Source organism: Thermobia domestica, chromosome 13 (assembly GCF_964235325.1).
Source record: "Thermobia domestica chromosome 13, izTheDome1.hap1.1, whole genome shotgun sequence".
Lineage (NCBI taxonomy): Eukaryota > Metazoa > Arthropoda > Insecta > Zygentoma > Lepismatidae > Thermobia > Thermobia domestica.
In genome coordinates, this window is record NC_137466.1 from 134,609,533 (window position 1) to 134,631,542 (window position 22,010).

Below are 22,010 nucleotides of genomic sequence, written 5' to 3' on the forward strand. Positions count from 1 at the left end.
AGGTTATTAGAATTGGAAGTACATTTCCTTATACAGCAAGTTAAAACTCGGTGGAACAACATACATGGAATGCTTGAGAGATTGATAGAACAAAGAAGAGCTCTTAACAATGAATTATCAGATAGAAATGTAACAAAGGCGTCAGATTGCAAGAAGTTTAACCCTTTAAGGATATCCGCTTTCTGATGTAAATTTTAGACTTTCACTCAAACAGCTACTGCTTCCTTACTATTTATTGTAGGATCATGGTTCATACCTTGTTTTTCTCATGATAGAGCATACTTACCAACGGTACCGCGTGTCCGTATCATAAACCTTAACCGGGAAAACCGAAAAGAAACGGAATTTTTCTGAAAAAAATCACACCTTCGTAACACCTGCGCCCCTCGGGCCCGGCCCCGGTTTCACGTAGAGATCTAAAAAAAACTGATAAATACCCAAAGGTACACACAATCCTTATGCAAGTTTCAATCTGATATCTTGAAAACTAAAGGCGTGAAAAAGTTTTGAAATTTGCCTTAAGAATAAAAGTCACGTCCCTTCGCACCACTTGGCGCCGCCAAGTTGACCATCCGGTTCCAAAACGCATCTGCGGTGTTCTTTGGTCCATCCTTGACTTGAAAAATAATAATAATAAAAAAATCCCGGCTTAAATACCTGTTATAGAACCTAAATAAGCGGTCAAAGACGATAGTACACCATGGTATATAAATATACCAGAACTCTTAAAAAGGGTAAACTTCCTACAGACTAAGGATGACCACATTTTCAGGGAAAACGGAAAACGGAATATAATTCTTCCGGAAACTGGAAAATTAGAAAGGAAAGACGGAAAATTTTCCGGAAAAACGGAAACGGAAAATTTTCCGGAAAAACGGAAACGGAAAATTTTCCGGAAAATCGGAAGACGGAAAATTTTCCGGAAAATCGCAAGACGGAAAATTTTCCGGAAAAACGGAAAACGGAAAATTTTCCGGAAAAACGGAAAACGGAAAATGTGATTTCCGGAAACCGGAAAACTCTTTTTCCGGAAATGGCCATCCCTAGTTATGACCAGCCGAAAATCTGTCGGAAAAAGGAAAAAAAAAACAGCCATAAATTGAGAGCAAAATGTCGGATCAAAGTCGGGGGAAAGAAAATGTGTATTTTTTAAAGACATAGCTTCCATTAGTGCACAACGCGATGTGGTACAGGGGCGGCGAAAGGGTCACCCCAAAGAAATTGAAGAATTCCTGGGATATTTAATCAAACGTTGACTGAAACAAATTAACTATAATTAAATACGATATTTCAACTAACAAAAGTCTTAGAACGCGGTCCGAGTCACAAGAACACTGTTAAAAAAATTGAAAAAGAAAAGATTCATATATTTGATTGATCTACTTTGTCTTATGTCAGTACAGAATTGGCTATCGAGGAAGAACTGAAATTATATTAAGTCCATAACGTTGAAATGTTATGCCTTCGTGGCTAATGAAGATAGATAAATCACTCATGGCTATGTGGATAGCGTACGCGACTTTAACATAGAAAATCCAGCTCCGATTCCCAGCGGGAGCGCAAGCAGCTCGGATCTCACGTTAATCCGTAGCTCCATGTCTCGTATAACTTTGCTACCGAAGTAATGCTAAACTCAAATCCGATCCAATAATAGACACTGGTAAATAATTCGTGAGATGAGAATGTAGGTGAAAACAGGATAATCCCGACATAGTGGTACGGGTACGATGGTATCCACCACAAGCTTTTAAAAACTAAAATCTCACGAGGTCCATCCCGTACCAGAAGTAAGCGCTCTATCACTAAGCCACCGTGCCCCTACTTTGGAGAAAGCACTACGATTCTCACAGAACTATTGGTCTAGTAAATATTGTGTATGATAAACCAATGTTGCTTACAAGAAGCACAAACGGTCAGAATGTGGAATTCGTAAATTTTCTTTCGTTCGGAAACGGTAAGTATGTTTTTCTGTCAGTTATTCTTAACTGGTTGCCCGCGTCTCTCAGGGATTGGGGCACAGTGACTCAGTGGTACATGGATCCCTGGTTCGACTCTCAGCCAAGTAACTTTGTGGAGGACACCATCATATCGTGTCTGTGGGTTTTCTCGGGATACTTCAATTTCCTTCCACATTCTCATTCCACCATATCTTCCATCATCATTCTCTTTCCTTAATCATTGTCTCCTTTAGCCTAAAGAGCATAACCGTGAATCGTTAAACGGAAATATTTCATTTCATTTTTCAGAGGTTGCATACAGTTTGTCGATGGGTCACCGTTAAGATAGTTGTTAATACGTTGTATTATTGTTGCTATTTTTTGTAAAGAAGAAGGAGTCTATGGGGCTCATAATTTTCGAAAGGCTGAGAACTACAGCTGTAGGTTGATTGTAAGAAATGCTAAAAGTACGAACTAACTTCGATTTGTGAGTCTTTTAACATTATTAGTCGTATTATGGACAAGAAATAGTTCTGAAAACTTTCTATTGATAGAGAAATGGGGAAAATAATTCTACTATGAGTAAAGAGGCTCATAGCCAGGTATAAAAGAAATGGCAGGATAGTGCGTCGAAAAATAGCACAGGTTACTTCAATTCATATCTTATAAGGTCTAGACATTAATATGTTAGGATATGCATTGAGCACCCTTCATATTAGAATATTTAACATTACGATTAAATGGGCGTTTCAAGATCATTTCTACAAGAAAATGAAAAATGAAATCTTTGAGTTTTACGTCCCACGTTATGCCGGTTAGGCTAAAGGAGACGGTGATGATGAGTAATGAATGAAATGGTGGAATAAAGGAAGTGGGAGGAAACGGGAGAACCCCGAGAAAACCCACGCACACGGCATTTCTACAAGACCTACATAGTCAATAATAGTGAACTAAATTGCATTGATTGCTTCATTGTGTCGGTAATCTATAAAATATTGAACAAAAAGTATTTTAAATTCGAATGAAAGTATTTTAAATTCGAATTGATGCAGGAACTCACTGAAAGATTCTTAACAGTGCGGACGCCAGTTTTAATTAATTGGGTGGAGGTGGGCGGAGGGACACAAAAAACTGACACAGCAATTTTTCTTAAACGAAGAGGGTAATTTAATACTACTTTACCTATATCATAGGTCTAATACAATTTGTCTGCGGGGGACACGCGTCGTCGCCGGGGACGGACGCTCGTCCTCTTATTCCCCTCTGGTGTTGTCACTGATTCTTAACTTTTACATAAATCAGGGATCCCAAGAGTTTAGGGCATGAAAAGTGGAAGAGCACCGCGAACGAAACGTGTGTATGAAAATTCTACTAGGAGAACTTATAAGAGTAAAACTGAAAAGACAGTCAATAATTAGAAGTTCGTATGATAGTAAGTTCAATAGTAAATTAGCTCAGGAATGTAAACACACTAGGGATATATTCCAAGATAAAAAAAAAAAAAAATGAAAGAAAAAGGAAGAAAGATAAGAGAGAGATTAAAGTACTGGATTGATTATAAAATACAACGCATTCTTAATAATTACACTTTTAAAAGATGTGCTCTCCCATGCAACATACATATTTTAGTATTTTCCAAAGACGGTAAGTCATACACTAAGAGAATATGTCTATCGGAAGGGCAGTTCCCCCTCGGAAAATTTATTCTGCTCTGAGGCAAACTAAATTAATGAAACATGTGTATAACTTCTTAACGTTCTTCTAATTTGGATAATATAGCACGATTTTTGTTCGTTGACATTTTGTTCTCGAGTTATGGCTGTTTTTGCATTTTCCCGACAGATTTTCGTCCGGTCATAGCGCCAAAAAGAAAAATGGAAATGAAATCTTTGAGTTTTACGTCCCACGGTTATGCCGGTTAGGCTAAAGGAGACGGTGATTATGAGAAATGAATGAAATGGTGGAATGAAGAAAGTGGGAGGAAACGGGAGAACCCCGAGAAAACCCATGCACACGGTGTTTCTCCACCACAAAGTTCACTTGGCGGGGGCTGGGATCGAACCCGGGACCCCAAGCACCAGAGGTGAACGCTCTACCACTGAGCCACCGCGGCCCCCAGCGCTAAAAAGAATAATTTGTGCCCCCAAGTTGGTCTATACTTTTGTCTTATCTTACACTGTTAGTGTCAGGACTCAGCTCTCAAACATTGTCTGTGTTGTTTTGAAACACCTTGTATACTTTTAATGAATTGTGCTACTGATATATGAAAATAGCAGATACTCTTTATGAGTGTTTTAAACATGGCTGTGATTTACTTGCAGAGTATACCAGAGGCGTCACTTAGGGTGCAGGAGGCGCAATTGCCCCTTCCCCCGAAGAGTTTGAGGAGTACATAGATTTTAATCGATTGTCGACTAATATACTCGTACAAAACGTCCAAGTCTTATGTCGGTGGTGCTCTTGCCCTTCTCAAAAGAAGTCTGAAATGACGCCCCTGGATTATACGCGGTGGGAAGTTAACAGAAAACAGATTTTCAATATTGATTGAAATATTTTGAAACTAGGTTGATTTTTTCGTACATAGAGCAGAATACTGTACGAAAGATTAATACATAGAGCTTTTCTTTTATGAAATATGCGTATGATTTCACAATTTCTTAGTGTTGGTGGTTAAAATGCTAGTAGAGGAATTCCCTCTTTAGTGCAGAAATTCCATCCTTACCTCTTAACGCCATTTTAGGCGAGATGGGATTAGGAAAGATCGGAATTTCCATCTCGCCTAAAATGGCTGACGTTATTATCTTGAAAATATGTGGCTGATAAATCGTTAGGTGAGATGGGAGGACACCTGCTTTCATTCGCAGTGAACTATACTGTACATAGAGCAGACGAAGAAAGTGGAGCGTTTGATAAAAGTAGTGATAACAGTCAAATAAAAAAATCAATGTTGTAGTTGATATACGCTACTCATAACTCCATGAGAGTTCCTTCGTGGCTAAGCGGTTAGCGTACGCGCCTTTGGGGTGGGAGACCCGGGTTCGTTTCCCGACGGGAGCTCATGTGGTTCGGGTTCCACGTTAATAAGTAGGTCCCGTCTCATATAGTCTTGCTGCTGAAAGGGACGTTAAACTTAAAAGCAACTCAACTCATAAATACTCAACTACTCATACATTTCTACGTTCTCTATTATCTGTTCCGTCTCACTTCTAAACTGCCATAAACAAAAGCTACCTGCAACTAAAACACACTTGATTTACTGGCCTTTCGTATTCTTACGCGGAATAGTTTCTTACAGGAACTAAGATTTTACAGTAAAAGAACTATACAAAATAAGATATTATAATGAGAGACAATAAAAGATAGAAATTATGTAATGAAATTGCAATCTATATTCATTGCAATAACAGAACGAATATGTAAAAGCATGAAAGATAATAATAATAATAATAATAATAATAATAATAATAATAATAATAATAATAATAATAATAATAATAATAATAAACTATTTTTTAAAACAGCGAAAATTGCTAAAGGATACGACGATGAAAATTGAGAATTAAAAAAAGAAAACTAACTAACGCTGACTTCTACAATGCGCAGTCCCATTACAATAGTAATCATTCACTTGCATTTATTAATTTCTCTTGTATTATGCTACAAAGCATGGCAGGAACAATTTATTTCTATATTGATAAAATGAAAGATGAGACTCAATTTAAACTGGAAGACTAATGAACACACAATTTTATTGACTTTACATGAAATATATTCGTAAAATGCTATTTATAAACAATTCAACTGATGTAGCTACCTTTCTGCTTGTCACAAATACGCGTATGCTTGCGCCCTCAATCACTGTTGGCAGAAGCAGGAACTAATTGCAAAAATAAATCCTGCCATCTAGGAAGGAAAAGGAGAACTAAGAGAACCATTTATCTTTTTATTTTTTGTCAAACTAGGTTACATATAGTACTTCCAAGCAATTTTGTTGGTCAGCACATTAAACAAATTCAACTTAATGAAAAAATTTACTATGAAGAGGGAAAAAAATAACTACAGATAAATACATCTTTGTCTTAATTGACCAAAATTCAGAATAGTCTCTTCAGACACTGGTAGTGAAAAGGGCTACTACGACTCATTAAAGAAGTGATCCGTAATAAGACAATGCATAGCCTATATACGTAGCAGTATACACAGATTTTTAAGGTTCTGATTTTCCCTATTACAGGAAGAATGGAAATAACTAAGCGGAAGTAGGCATATAATTTATAACGTTTTCTAGGTCGGCTTATTAAAATACAAAATAAGCCTATATAATATTCAATAACTCAATACTGCTTAAATAATACCACAGTATTAACAGTGATGACGTTATCTCGCAGTGCAAAATGGGTGCTCCATTTTTCGTTTTGTAGACCTCCGCTAATGGCTATTGTACTTCTATTTTAGTTAACGTCCACTGCTTGTAGTCCTAGGCTAAGGAAGAATGTAATTATGAATGATAATGATGGAATAAAGAAAGTGGGTGGAAACGAAAGAACCCTAAAGGAACCCACCCACATGGTATTTGTCTACTATAAAGTGCACTTGGCACGAGCTGAGATCAAACCAGGGACTCCATACACGAGAAGTGAACGATCTAACACAGTCACCACGGCCCGAGTGCTGCACATGTATTACAACAAGCACAAAATAACGATATTGAATGAGCTCGGGGAGAGTATACAAAAAGTCATAGAATGAAGTAGGAGATATCATAACCAGAGATACCATGTATCACCACTTATGTGGAAATGAGTGCATTTTGAGAGTAACAATTTCCGTCCTTATACATCTTACCGAAATCCTATTTGTTTTAATTTTCTAATCTCAAATGTATTGTCAATACAATTTCAGATATTTCATAATTGGCTGTTTGTATTCGAAGAAGGCGTTATTTAAAAAAGATGAGATCTAACTTGGCTGAAAAATTATGAATAGGCAAAGTCAACATGATGCTATATAAGTTTTATTTTTAACTATTTTTAATGCACTTTTCATAATATTCATAATATTATCATTCTTGTGTCAAAAGATAATGTTGATATCGAATGATTTACGAGGAAGTGGAAATACTTTGGGTGCTGGCGATTCTAAACAAAACAAATTCCCATTAACATAGGTCCGATTCTCAACGGTTTGCGAGCACAGGTTATTAACCATTTTGGACACCTCCGTACACAAGTGTGTTTATTCGGCATGTAACTGCCGTTCTGGTAAGTGCTATATAGTACATTAGAAAGGTAAGGGAGTGACCTTTCGAATGGTGTGTAGGCCTAGTATGGCACGCTAATGCACACGATAGGTGCAAGTAACCTGCTGTATGTCAAAAAATCGATGAAAAGTTTCAGGTCGTTAGCTTTCATATAAATTAGAAAAAAATAACATTAATGACATAAAAAATGTCCACTAGAAATCCTAGAAACCAATTGATAGTAAAAAGACCAAATACGACTAATAATAATAATAATAATAATAATAATAATAATAATAATAATAATAATAATAATAATAATATAAAATCAAAGACAGAAGGCAGGCCCGCAACCAGAGGGGGACCTGCCCCCCTAAACTTTTCGTGGCCCCTTCAGACCTTAACACAAGATGCTATTATTAATGCAAAAAACACAATTTAGTTATTTGTAAGAGAATTTTTAATGACTTGCCCCCCTAACATATTCATGCCCCCTCAAACCTCTGTGGCTGGTTGCGGGCCTGACAGAAGGTACGCCTATTTAATTTTATATATATATATATATATATATATATATATATATATATATATATATATATATATATATATATATATATATATATATATATATATATATATATAAGGAAATATAGTGTAGTGTAATCCTAAGTAACTAAAATTTGCAATATACTACTAACATTAATACTAATAATGACGAATGTTTATTCGGAACGATCAAAATATATTTTACAAACGAAGAAATATCTGTAGTTTACAGTAGGATTAAATTTTACCTAATTCATATGGAAACGATGGGGACGAACTGGACTTCCAAACTTCTCTTCCTTCCATGGCGAGTGGTTTACAACACTGGCACTGGACAATGCAAAGAGTGGCGATAGGTGACAGCACTAGAATCTCGTTCATGAAGTAGTAGATTACAAGTGAACAAGTATTTAGCAGTGGCGGCTGGTACTATATGTTGCATGGTTGTGCAACCGGATATTTTTTTAAATACTAAAAATATTTTAAGTGTTAAAGTAGTGTATCAGTAAAAAATAAACCTTTGCTCTTGAGCGCAAAACAGTATTGATGCATTTCTGAAAAAAGTCAATTAAAAAACGGAAAGAAAGAGAGAGATTTACCTTTCCAGTGGCAGCGAACGTTGCTACTGGAAGCAGTAACATTGAGCATATGGCAGCGAGGTCCTATCTCTTAACATGGGGAAGTGGATTTATTCTTGCAACGCTCCTATCTTCCCGTATTGGTCCCTTGCGGTTGCATTTTTTCCGCAACTGGTCAGCTTCTGTAATAGTTACGAATTCCTCCGCTTAGCAGCGCTTGACTCAATTGATAGGGTGAGGAAGATACAGACGCGTGGAAGAAAGAAGTTATTCACAAAACATAAACTCGCAAAGAATAAATATAAGTCTGATTGTAGCAGGGACGGATCCAGACTGAAAGTTAGGGGGGCGGTCGTTCGAAGTCAATAGATTTTATTTAACATTTATAATACAAAGGTGAAAATTCTTGGGATAAGATTTATTTTTAAAAAATCCTATTCGGGGGGGGGGGGGGTCAATCGAGTCTCCAAGAAGAAAATGCCTTACTACTGGTCTAATTCCTAGCTCTGTGTCTTTCGTGCACATGATTCCGTGTTCGATTTCCGGCGGAGAGCATAAATTAATATCAAATCATTCACTTCCAATACTCATCTGTCTTCTTTAGCCTAATTTGCTGGAATGTTAATTTTTTTTTTTTCATTTTCAAAGGAAAACATCTTAAATTTCATGCTTCTTTACAGACAAAAAAAATACGTGGTTCCTGAAAATGGACTTTTTTTTCCGTATATTTATACAAAGAAATGCTAACAAAATGCATATTGTCGGAGGAGAGAGGGGTTTCTGGACCCTAAAGAAAATAAAGCGGAAAATATTTGCGGTAGCGATGCTTTCTATTCAGAGAAACTTGGCGAGCAGCATTTCAGATTTCAATAAAGTCATAGAAAAATTTGAAGCCCGAAAGATCGAAGAAAGACCTTCCAATCTAAAATAATGCATAGTTTATATAATTAAATAATTTTGTTTAACTGTGTGCATGCAATTTTCTTGCTTTTTTTTTCTTCTTTTCGGATTAACGCCATCATTCATGGCTTACAGCACATACTATATATTCGATTTATCTCGTGTTCAATAACATGAGTGTAGAGGTTTTGTATATAAATAGTGTATAAACGTACATTGATAGTGGTTGTTTGAAAAAAAAAGGAAATAGCTTATATATTAAATTAATATTAGAGAAATAATTTAATCAATAATATACAAATAGAGCTTAAAAGACTTTCCTTTTCATATTTCCTGAATATTTTTTGGATAAGACTCAAGAATGCTGGGGGAGGGGAACACTTGCGCGTACCTACATACCTTCGATATTGCAACATTGCAACCGGTGCTTGTACAGACTACGAGTCGCTACTGGTATTTAGGCAACTTAACCTAATGTAAGCCCTTCCATTTTATACAATAATAGCCCTGGAAAGGATGAGCAGCTCGACTTCACTTCGTTAGGTGAGTTACATTCAAGGGGAGGGGGTTGCGGGAAACATTGATCATAAACGTTGAGTACTACTCATCTACTAATTAGGATCATGGTTGTAGCGATATCCCACAAATCTGGAATATTGAATCTAATTTAGTAAGAAACTCTTACCGATAGTAAGACTTAAATAAAATATTCATGCAATATTGTTTAGCGAGGGAAGTAGTATACGTATCGAGTAGAACTTACAGAAGGAGTTTGTGGATTTCCTCTAGAAATATACAGAAAGAATTCCAAGAAAAGAAATCAAATGAAAAAAGAAGAAAAGCAAACTAAAAAAAAAAAAAAACAGAGTTCCAAGACTATTGGTCAGAAGAAATACTAGAACTTTTACTTGTAGAACTTTTCTCTTATGTATCTCAACGAAGACGAAACACACACACATACATATCATGGAAACAAATCTCTAGAAACACCAGCATCCTCAACAAGGAAACTCACACACTGAAAAGAACACAAGTTTACAAACAATAATGAATATAGATCCAACAAAGATGCCACCAGCGTCAGAATCAGAAGAAATCAGAAACTCTCACGCTTGTCTGATCTGTGCTGATGAAGGAAATAATGTTGACTCAAATTTTGGTTAGCAGAACACCGGAAATCGCATAATACATTCAATTCCTAAACAAGTACGGTACGATTCAGAAGTGAAATAATAATAATAATAATAATAATAATAATAATAATAATAATAATAATAATAATAATAAACAAGACAAATTGAACTTTATACACCTTCCGGCTTACAGATTTTATCCTCCAACTTATTTCCCTAGATTACAGTTTCAAATCCTGCAACCCATTTCCAAGAAGCGAGTTAGTTTCACATGCATCACGGGAGTAACCATCGACTTCAGGTTTAAAGAAATCAAGCTTCCTCTGCGACACCACCACATCAACTTCGTACTCATAATAGAATACGTTCAGATAGAGGACCTCCAAACTACTTCGCCTGTTCTCATGTGATCTTCAGATATTAGCAGTTACGTATTGCTAGAATTTTTGGTAGGTATGCGGTCGACTGTTTCCAAAATTATAGCGTAAGCCTAACCCCCGTGTACGCTATTTCTTTCGTAAGTTTAAAGTGAGCATACGCAGGACTACGATAATATAAGGTGGGTGTACGCGGTATGCATCCTTATACGCCCCATTACATCTCTCGAAATTAGCAACTTTCGTACAAATGGAGTAATTATCTACCACAAAAAGTGCATTGTCATAGAATCCAGGAGAAATTCTCGTCTTGCTTTTAAGATGGAATTGTTGCAGTTACTCTCATATAACACAAGCATACAGATACTTCATTGTTTGGTGCGATATACGGACATGCAAAAATGGTAGTGTAATGCACCATTAAGGAGGTATACTTGCAAAACGTTCAAGATATATGGATATCGCACCGGATCAAGTGTTGCCTACGAAAACAGGACTAGCTCAGGAGAGTAATGCTCCCGGAAGTAGGAACGAAAAACAGTTCTGATTGGTTGCCGTTATCCATTTCTTGCCACATTCCATTCAAATAGCAGAAATCAAATGACGGTCTTTGTGGCCGAGTGGGTTAGTGCTATATGCTAGTAACGAAAATCTCGTTTGGCGTGAGTTCAAACACGGCCCGAGAAGTTTTTACATTTTTATAACACTTTTTAAATTAAAATAATATGAAAATAATACTAAGAAAAGTGATTTACTTACTTTTGTGCAGATAAGTAGTAGTACAAACCGGTTAGAAGCCCCGCAGGGCTATTTTTGTTCCCCTTGTACTCCATGATATAGGGCTCGTTTTGTTCCCCTTGTACTCCATGATATAAATTTTGTGAACAACTGGCTAGGATAGCGCGTAAAACAGCTGGCTAGAGTAGCGCGCGAAAAAAAATTACTGTTCCGAGCGGGTCGTACGAAAACGACTGCGCAGGAAATTCTCATCTCAACCACCGTTCATGTAGCAGTCTATATAGATGATTATACAGTGTGTCTGAAAACAATACCAAACAAGATTTCGAAATTAATCCTTACAGGAAAACATGAAACAAAATGGTAGATCAACAAGCAGGGGCGTCATTTAGGGGGGAAGGAGGGGTATAACGAAATACTTTGGATAGATTAATAATTACCTGTACCGTGGGCAGAAAGTGCTCATACATGTGCACTATACTTAATAGAATGTTAATTTAATAATAACAAAAGAAGAATGTTTTTAAGATATGTAAATTATTATTATGGGATAGTTGTTGCTATGTACATGTTTATGGATACCTAGTCAGCAAGTTTGTGTGCTTGACAGTTTGAAGGAAAATATATTATAAAGTATATCAGCTAATAAACCATTTTAGCAACGTTCATCGACGTTATCATTCTAATAGAAAAGGTGAGAATAATGCTATATAATTATTAAAGATAATTTTTACATGCAAACAAATACTACCACTCAATATTTGTATATCTTACTTAGACGAACCAGGTTGACGACTACCCTTGGTGAGTCGTTATAGGGGGCAATTGCCCCCCCAAGAGTTTGAGGAATACATATACTTTAATCGACTGTCTACTAACATATTAGTACAAAACGTGAAAGTCTTATGTCGGTGGTGCACTTGCCCCCCTCAAGCGAAATCTGAAATGACGCCTCTATCAACAAGGGTACACAAATGCTTCATTTCGAACCACCTAAAACAGGTCGAAACAATAAAATAAAGTTATAACTCAAGAACGAAATGTTGGATCAAGGTAGGGTAAAAGATGCACCAGTAGATGTGGAATAGGGCGACATTGAGGTTAACTTAGAAGCATAGAAGGCAATTCATGAAGTCTTCCACAAACTAAAAATGATGTATTACGAATGAATACTGACACAATTTCCAAATTCACTTGCACATTAATTAAATCTGGGGTGTAAATAATAATCATTACGTTCATTTTACCCGACCTAGATCCAACATTTCTTTCTCGAGGTGTGGCTCTTTTTATATCATTCCGACCAGTGGCGTCTCGTGACAGAATTTTTCGGTAGTTCACAATCGTTAGAAAATATAATTTCTAGGATCGGTTAGTACTTTCAGTATCTAATCTAATGTAAATAAAATAAAGAGTTTGTTTGTGTATGTCTGTCTATCTGTTTATGTGCGACCTGGGGACCAGACGAGTGGACCGAGAGTTACTAAATTTTGGTCACGGATACCTTGGTTCAGGCCCCAGACTAAGACGAAGCGCTTTTTAAAATTCGAACCAGGGGGTCTCAGGGGGGTGGTGTTCACTAGAACATGTAATAGTAGTAGAAAATGACCGATATTAGTATCGAATTCATAATTTCCGCGATTGCTGAGATCAATGGTGAAACTCCGATCGCATTAACTTCCAAATTTACCCCATTCGGCTGCGAGCCGGGGAGATACCGAGACATGTAATAATAATCCAAAATGACCGATATTAGTGTCAAAACCATAGTTTTCGCGGTCGCTGAGATGAATAGTGATTCCAAAAGCCGTTAACTTACACACCAAGGGGTCCCAGGGGGCGTTTACCGAGATATACAGTGAAACCTGTCTATAGCGGAATCAAGCGGGACTTGCAAAAATTTCCGTTAAAGTCAGGTTTCCGCTTAGTGGAGGTAGACCTTTCCTTTCTTTCTTTCTTTTTTTCTTTCTTTTTAAATGCATGCTTATAAAGGGACATACTAAGAAAATATATTGCTGTACGTACATTGTTCGATAACAGTACTTCTTTCTTCTACGAATAAATACACACACACACACACACACAAAAAAAAAATGAATACAAAATATACTATGCACGCGTTATTTTTCTAATAGCCAAGCAGGGTTTTCTGTGTACATTGCTGCTTGACTTTCCGCATACACTTTAGCGTGAGAAATTATACTAAGTGAATCAGAATCATTTTTCCGTAAGGTAAATTTTTGCAGTTCTCTTTAAACTTCTGACAGCATTTTTATATGTATTTATTCTACACTCTTCTTGGAACTCGGTATCGTATTCCTCTTCTTCCTCTATCTCGTTTTCTTCTTTCCGACATTCCTTATGATGCTTGATTAAGTTGCGGGGATTAAGGACAATTTGTGGGGGTGAATATGAGTAGTGGTTGGGGAAGGTCAACACTGTCCAGAAATATTTAACAAAAGAACAAACATTTTATCGCAAACAGTGTAATGTATATGTCTCACAGAATGTCTAAACATCTAAACGCTGTAGTCCGGAACTCAAAATTTTCCGTTAAATGTTTATTTTTCTTCCCGTTGTCCGCGTAACACAGTTTCCGCTTAATAAAGTGACTTTTACACATTTTGTTCTCCAAAATTCATGGGACCGTGAAATATTTCCGTTTAAGACAGTTTTCCGTTTAATAAGACAGTTTTCCGTTGAAGACAGGTTTTACTGTATAAAAGTAGTAGTAAATGACCGGTATTTTTTCCTTTTGTTGTTCGGTTTGTTTACATAGATATTTTATCTGACCCATGCGAAGAATGGGTATTTCAGCTAGTTTTAAATAAGTAAAGCGATAAATTCAATGAAATTAATCATAAAATACCTATTTATAAGAAATTCTCAATTTAATTTGTATATGTAATCAATTCTGCTGTTGTTCTGGGCAGCCAACTTGTCAATCAATAGTTTTCTTAAAGTCTAGGTTTTACCAACTTTTTCTGTATTGAAACTATAGCTATTACACTCAGACGATTCAAGTTACAATATTTCTTTAAACGCTTTTATTCTCTATAATATGGTAAAACAATTTTGTTTCTGAAGTGGCCATCGGAATATGATTTTCACAAATTTTGTTGTGCTCAAAAATTCATAAACCCTAATGTTCTTCTACAGAGTCACCATCAATTTCACAACGATACATTAATGTCATCTGCATTAGACTCGAAACGTTCGCTCTCTCATTTCTCGAATTGCCAGGTATGCTGTTTTTCTTCTGTTAACAGTATACACGCAACATACAATACAGCAAATTGATATGACAATTCCCGAGGGGACTTTTAATTGCGAATGCTTTGTCCGTGTGTTCTTGCATTGTTGTTTCAAGGCACTTCATGATTATTTTGTATTTACGCTCTCTGTCAGAGGTTAGGACTTTATTGGTCAAACATACGCGGAACAGCCTTCTGTACTGTGGAAAATATTTAAAATTAAAGATTTTGCCCTTTTTCGTATAACCTTAAGTAATCTTACTGTCATCCAATTAGAAATACAGATACTCAACTGTTTGCGAAACATGCCGTCATTTTTCTATGTTTGCTTTAACATCTGTATATTTGATCCAAAGTGGACCTATTACGTCTGAGCCACACTGATAATCTTCGATGGTCGCTTCAAGTGATTTTTGTTTTAGGCTTCCTAAGTATGCTATTCATAAGTATGACCTCTATTCGAACCGGGAGTGGTAGAAATTAACTATTTCCGGTTTTAGCTGTGATCTCATAAAGCATATATATATAATACAAACATCCCGGATAAAATATTACGAAGTGTGACCATTGTAGGGCCTTGTAGAAGGTGGCTTGACGTAGCAGTGTTTGTTGATACCACGAGTGTGAATATTGTATGTTATTTGAGAGAGCATGAGGCTGGTAAGATGTACATGATGATGCGGTATCATTTCATTACAGGTTGAACAATGAAATGAAGAAGGGATATGATCGAGTGTAAAAAGGGAACCATGATCTTCGGGTGTGAACATGAGCTCGAGGTGGCACAGTTCGTCGGCATGTCCAAATTCACGATCAATGAATTTTGTTCGCGCAGAGTGGAGGATGTGACAGAAATAAATCCTCTCGGAGTAACAGTGGCAGAAAAAAATCATATCCGATGACGACCGTAGATATCTGGGGAGATCAGCAACCTCTAAACGGTTCCAAACCCAGCAGAAACTGCCTTAGAAATATAATGCAGGGCCCAGTAGTCAAGTGTCTGAGCGACCCCTGCTACGAGAACTGCATGGTGTAGGCATATTCAGTTGCGTTTCAAAGTATGCTCTAGACTGAATGCCATACAGAAGAAAATCCGCCTGTCGTGGTCGAGGGATTACCACCACCGAACTAGAGACCAATGGCGACGCATCCTCTGGTCAGACGAATCCTTGTTCTGCTTCTATTCTAAAGGCGGCTGCTCCAGGGTGATGAGGTGGGCCAGAGAAGCTTTGTGTACAAAAGGCCGTACAGAGGGGGAGTATTAGTGTCATGTTGTGGGGATGTATTTCGAATGCTGGTATGGGTCCCTTGATAGAGGTGCCCAACTACATGATGGCTGTGAATTACGTGTCTATTCTCGATAATGAGGTGTTTTCATTTGTCCAGTTTCTGAGAGATGGTCACATTCCAGAGTCCCAATATCAAGCCGACAATTGCACCGTTCACCGAGCCAGGATTGTGCAGGAATGGTTTGCCGAACATGAGATGGACATCCCCCATCTCACCTGATCCACGATTTTGCCTAATCTCAACGTTATCGAGAAAATTTGGGACATGATGTCTCCTCTTCACGGTCCGTTCCAACAACATCCCCCACGTTGGCCACTATGCGGGGCCAGTTGTTCAAGGAATGAGCCAAATTGGACTTGAACGTCATCCTTTTCCATATTGACAGCATACTACAGAAAATCAACGCTGTAACCCGCGCGCGGGTAATGTAACGATGCGCACTTTATATATATATATATATATATATATATATATTTGTCCGGGGTGCTTCTCTCTCCCTCCCTCTCTCTCTCATATAAGAAGCGGAAGTTTCGATCTAGAACTACTACTGATTTCAATATTGAATTCACATATTTAGGAATTCTACGGTTGTTTCCTACTGTGAAATGAAACTCACTTGCTTTATAAATAAGCATTGAATTATTTTAAATGCCCTAATATTGAAAATGGAATAATCTCTGTGATTTAATTCCTTTTGAAAAATTGTTGCCAGTGAATGGAGAATGATTTACCTATTTTACTTTTTTTGTGTGTGTGTCTACTGCGATTTCTAAAACAGCATAAGAAACCGGGATTTGAAAATCAAAGAATGAAATAGAAAGTAGTATCTCACGATATCAAATGTTGTAGTTATAATCGTTTGTGTATATTGATGCTTTTGTTTCATTAAGGAAAGGGGGCAGCAGTTTTAAATGTGTAGGCAGTCGGTGGAGGTTATTGCAAACAAACAGTACAATAGTACAAAGCATACACAAACAATCGAATATATGTACATACAAAAAAGAGAGGTAATTTTGAAAGACCAATCGGATAAAAAGAAAAAAAGGGGGGGAGGAACAGACGGACAGAAAAATTTACCACAAAAGAGAGATTTTTCAAATAAACCATTGAACCGTGGAAGTCATACAAATTAAATATTTCAGTTTTTTCTTTAAAGTACAGAACTAATTGTATATTTTTAAGCTTCTGTCTGTGTCTAAAATTAGACAGACGATCAAATTGGAAAATGAAAAATGTTATTTAAGTTTACAGTATGCATTATGCACTTACCACTTTTCCAGGAACATAGCCAACGGAGCCCACCCAAAATTTTGGAAACGACAAAAGTTGAAAAGGGTTAAAAGAAAAGTTGAGGTAAGAGAAGAGAAGGGAAATAACATGCAAAATAATAATCCAGTCAAATGATGTAGAACTATTGGGAATGGGATGAATCTTTCCTGCCCCAACTGGGTGTTTCTTCGCATTTAGATTATCTTACTTCATGAGAAAGAAAGACAATGCCAGCGTAGGATTTACTTGTACCCCCAAGCTTAAAAAAAAATCACTTCACTGTATCCCACGAGGGACAGAAGTGTGTAATGCTAACACAAAATTGGGAAAACTTATAAGGTGAAGTTTATCATTAAAATTTCATATTTTTTCTTATTTTGGTCTTCTGATTTTCATACTTTATTATTTTTTCTTAATATGTTACCTCTTTAGTGAAGAAGCATTCGGAAGCCAATAGAAAAGAGCCCTTGAAGTAGATTATTAAATGTAGATGAGAGAGTAGTAAAGCACACACACACTATCTATACGAAGACACTTATGTGTTGAGTGGGAAGGATTGCGTTCCACAATAAAATTTAAAGCTATATCCGCGGATATTCATTATCATAAGGGCTCACTCTTATTCATACCGGTTATTATTGACTTGGTTTAAATGAGGAAACCAGTCGAAGAGCATTTGAATTTTCTCATCGAGAATTTTGAACTGTCTACGGAATGGAACAAATCTAGCAATGCTAACAAAAATCAGATTATGTCCAGCTCTTCGAAACATGAGACAATCATAAATTTTACAATTCCTTCCTTCTTTCTGCTCCTTTATTTTTTTTTATTTACAATTCCTGTAACTGATTCGATATTGTAATATCCCACATGGTTGTATTTACAAACACCTGGCATGTGCTTCTATTTACAAACATCAACTATGTGCGTCTTACTACATAGTACTATAGCTGCAGATGACGAAGACAACAGTGACACTATTGGTCATGTGACGACGAAGAAACAACAGTGACACTACTGGTCATGGGACGACGAAGGAACAACAGTGACACTACTGGTCATGTAACGACGAAGGAACAACAGTGACACTACTGGTCATGTGACGACGAAGGAACAACAGTGACACTACTGGTCATGTGACGACGAAGGAACAACAGTGACACTACTGATCATGTGATGACGAAGGAACAACAATGACACTACCGGTCATGTGACGACGAAGAAACAACAGTGACACTACTGGTCATGTAACGACGAAGGAACAACAGTGACTGACGAAGGAACAACAGTGACACTACTGATCATGTGACGACGAAGGAACAACAGTGACACTACTGGTCATGTGACGACGAAGGAACAACAGTGACACTACTGGTCATGTGACGACGAAGGAACAACAGTGACACTACTGGTCATGTGACGACGAAGGAACAACAGTGCCACCACCTCATCTGGAGCACCTATATAACAGAGAGGATTTCAATGACAGACATCAGTTTCGACAATGGACAATCCCCTTTCTTGGCTTGCAGTATAGCCTTGGAAGTACCTCACCTAAACCAAAACACTCTAGCTTGCAGTGGAGCACCTGGCATCCTTTCTCTCCTGGCTTCCAGTGGAGCCTTACAGCAACTTTTACTTCTATCTCTTTCTGCTTGCAGTAGAGCATTGGGAGATTCCATATCACAACACCGGCTTAGCTTGCAGTGGAGTATTGAGTGGCCTACTCCTTCTCCTCACGTAGCTTGCTAAGTGCGGATTCCTTCCCAAGACCGTCAGGTCGAAGAGACACCTGCTTTCATGCAAACATTAGAGAATTTGCATCTATTTTGTATTATAGAAGAATTTTTGTAATAAAATCTGACAGTGGGAGAAAACGATTCCGGATTGTAATTTGCTCTACCAACACCTGCACAGCAGAACTTTAGAACATTTACATTTTTGTATGTAGAAGGAAAAACGTGCATGCAATACGCTCAGTAGATCGAGAGGAGGACTATAATTCCCCCTCTTTCCACTGCTCTTCCATATTGAATTCGCACCAGTGATTTATACATTTGTTCTCTGAAGCAAAATCCGTCTATGTACACTCATGTCCAAAATAATTGTCGCATATCTATAACTGTCTTCTTGTAAGAATATAATTTGATAATTATTTTGCAGGGTACTTTTAATACTGATACTATGTGTGTAATCGGGAAATGTATATTTCTGGTAATTTTTTATAGGAAAAGAATTATAAATGCGAAAATTAGAATAAGTAAAACAAAATCTTGCTAAATGGACAAGAAAGTTTTATTTTCGTGTTATTATTCTTATTTACTGCTGTTTTGACATGAAATTTGCCACATACATGTCTTTGCCGATTATACACATATATTCCTACAACAATGTATTTATAGACATGCGACAATAATTTTGGACATGAGTGTACCTATTTTCATGATATTCAGCAATTAAAAAAAAGTGTGCTGGAAACAAAAGATTGTTTCTTCTTTCTATTTTGGAATTAGAATTTCCAGATTCTTTACATTAAAAACCTCCATCCCCATGTATATTTTATGCATATAGGCCTATATCCAGTATTTTTTAAAAGATTCTTGTACATTATAATGTGCAATTTAATATTGTCTCATTGTGTTCATAATTATTGTAATATGCAATTTCGTTCTCGTTTTTGCAGGTAGTGCCTCTTGATTGGTGGCCTTTGACAAGAGATTGTATTGCTTACGGGTTGACTGTTGGCATGCTCATTCTTACTATTAAGGACGAAAGGGTGGACTGGTACGAAGCTATGACTCTAGTATTGGTATATATTATTTATATAGCAGGTAAGTAATGATAATTTATAATAATTTGAATAAAAGTCAATGCAATACAAAGTACCTAATGAAATAAAAATTCAATACAAGAATTTAATTAAAACTTGCTATTTGATTTTCTCTTCATTCCCTGTATATACTACTACTACTACTACTACTACTACTACTACTACTACTACTACTACTACTACTACTACTACTACTACTACTACTACTACTACTACTACTACTACTACTACTACTACTACTACTACTACTACTACTACTACTACTACTACTACTACTACTACTACTACTACTACTACTACTACTACTACTACTACTACTACTACTACTACTACTACTACTACTACTACTACTACTACTACTACTACTACTACTACTACTACTACTACTACTACTACTACTACTACTACTACTACTACTACTACTACTACTACTACTACTACTACTACTACTATTATTATTATTATTACTACTTCTACTTCTTCTTCTCTGATGAACACTGTTCGCTATATATTATGATTACTGGCAAAAACAAGGTCCTTTATGCTCTAGATCAGGGGTTCTCAACACTTTTTACAGGTGTACTACCAAAACCGTATGTACCACAAAAAGTGGCTCGTGGTATGCGTACCACAAGTCGAGAAACCCTGCTCTAGATAATTGTTTTATTGAGGAGTAGAATTACTGTTTATTCCAGATAAGCTGATATGAATCAAACAAAGGAAACATTTTAAGGGTACAATATCACGTAAATAATAAATTTTTACCCCAATTCACTTGCACTTGATGTTGAGAATTCATTGCTGTTCCATTTAACTACTATTATCAAATTCCGCCACCAAAATTAACGTTTTTAATATTTGTCTCTAAAAGTAGTATTAAGTATCATTTATGTCCTAGAGCAGTGGTTCTCAACCTTTTTGACAGACGACACACTTTACCGAACATCCAGGGCATCGCAAAACACTTATTTGGTATTATTACTATAAATAATAATAATAATAATAATAATAATAATAATAATAATATAGTGAAACTTATTAGTATTTACGATGATTCACACTGAGCATTATTGCTATCGCTGGAGGTGTTAACTGGCACAGTCTGTCTCTATTTTAACTAATTAGTTATTACTATTAAATTCTTCATGATTTTTAAAATTCTAAAATTTCGTGACACACCAGTGTGTCGCGACACATCGGTTGAGAACCATTGTACTAGAGGTTTGACATGAGTTGTATTTTTTAAAATTGATTTCTAGAAATAAGAACTCGTTCTTCATAAAGTTAATTTTTATGATTCTTTCATTAAAGACTCGAAGAAGATTGTGAATGAAACCAATCCTGCTGATTTTTTTTTTTTACTTTTCAGTTACTTTTTTTACAGTTCAGTTTTTTTACTTTTTTTCTGTTGATTAGAAAAGAAACACACAAAGTGACATTTAACACTGATTTTAAACACAACAAAATAATTGCGAATCAGCTCCTCTAATATTTCTTCATTTTCAATTTTTCATACACCTTTGTGAACTACAATGGGAAAAGTGGATATTGGGTTCTTGTTTTATGGTTTAATCTCTAAGTAAAGATCCTCCTTTCGGGCAGAATAGTCAGGCCAAATGAGATAATTTTATGAATACCCGCATGAGCACTAATAATAACACATACACTAAAAATTAATGTTAAATTTGTGCTGACGATAGCACATAAAAAGAAAATTAGGGTCGTACTCAAAAGCTAGCATTCCGCATGACAGCCCCGCCTGCTTTTAACAATGCAGTACTTATGTTGGGAAGTATGCCAAAAATTAGTGCTATAGTAGTACTGATGATGCCATGTAAAGAAAATTAGTGCTCTTATTAGAAAGCGAGTATTCCACATTCTTTGGGTAGGGTTGTCTTGAAGTGGTTTATTTGTTGATG

General features: G+C 36.4%; 1 protein-coding gene across 2 annotated transcripts in view; it reads left to right on the plus strand.

Moving 5' to 3' along the window:
* Positions 1 to 22,010, plus strand: part of zyd (sodium/potassium/calcium exchanger zydeco) — a 328,654-nt gene that overhangs the window by 272,325 nt on the left and 34,319 nt on the right. For both annotated transcript variants that reach the window (XM_081736516.1, XM_081736517.1), the window contains exon 4: positions 19,945 to 20,092. In XM_081736516.1, the coding sequence (XP_081592642.1) occupies positions 19,945 to 20,092 (148 nt within the window). The remainder of the gene's footprint in view (positions 1 to 19,944; positions 20,093 to 22,010) is intronic.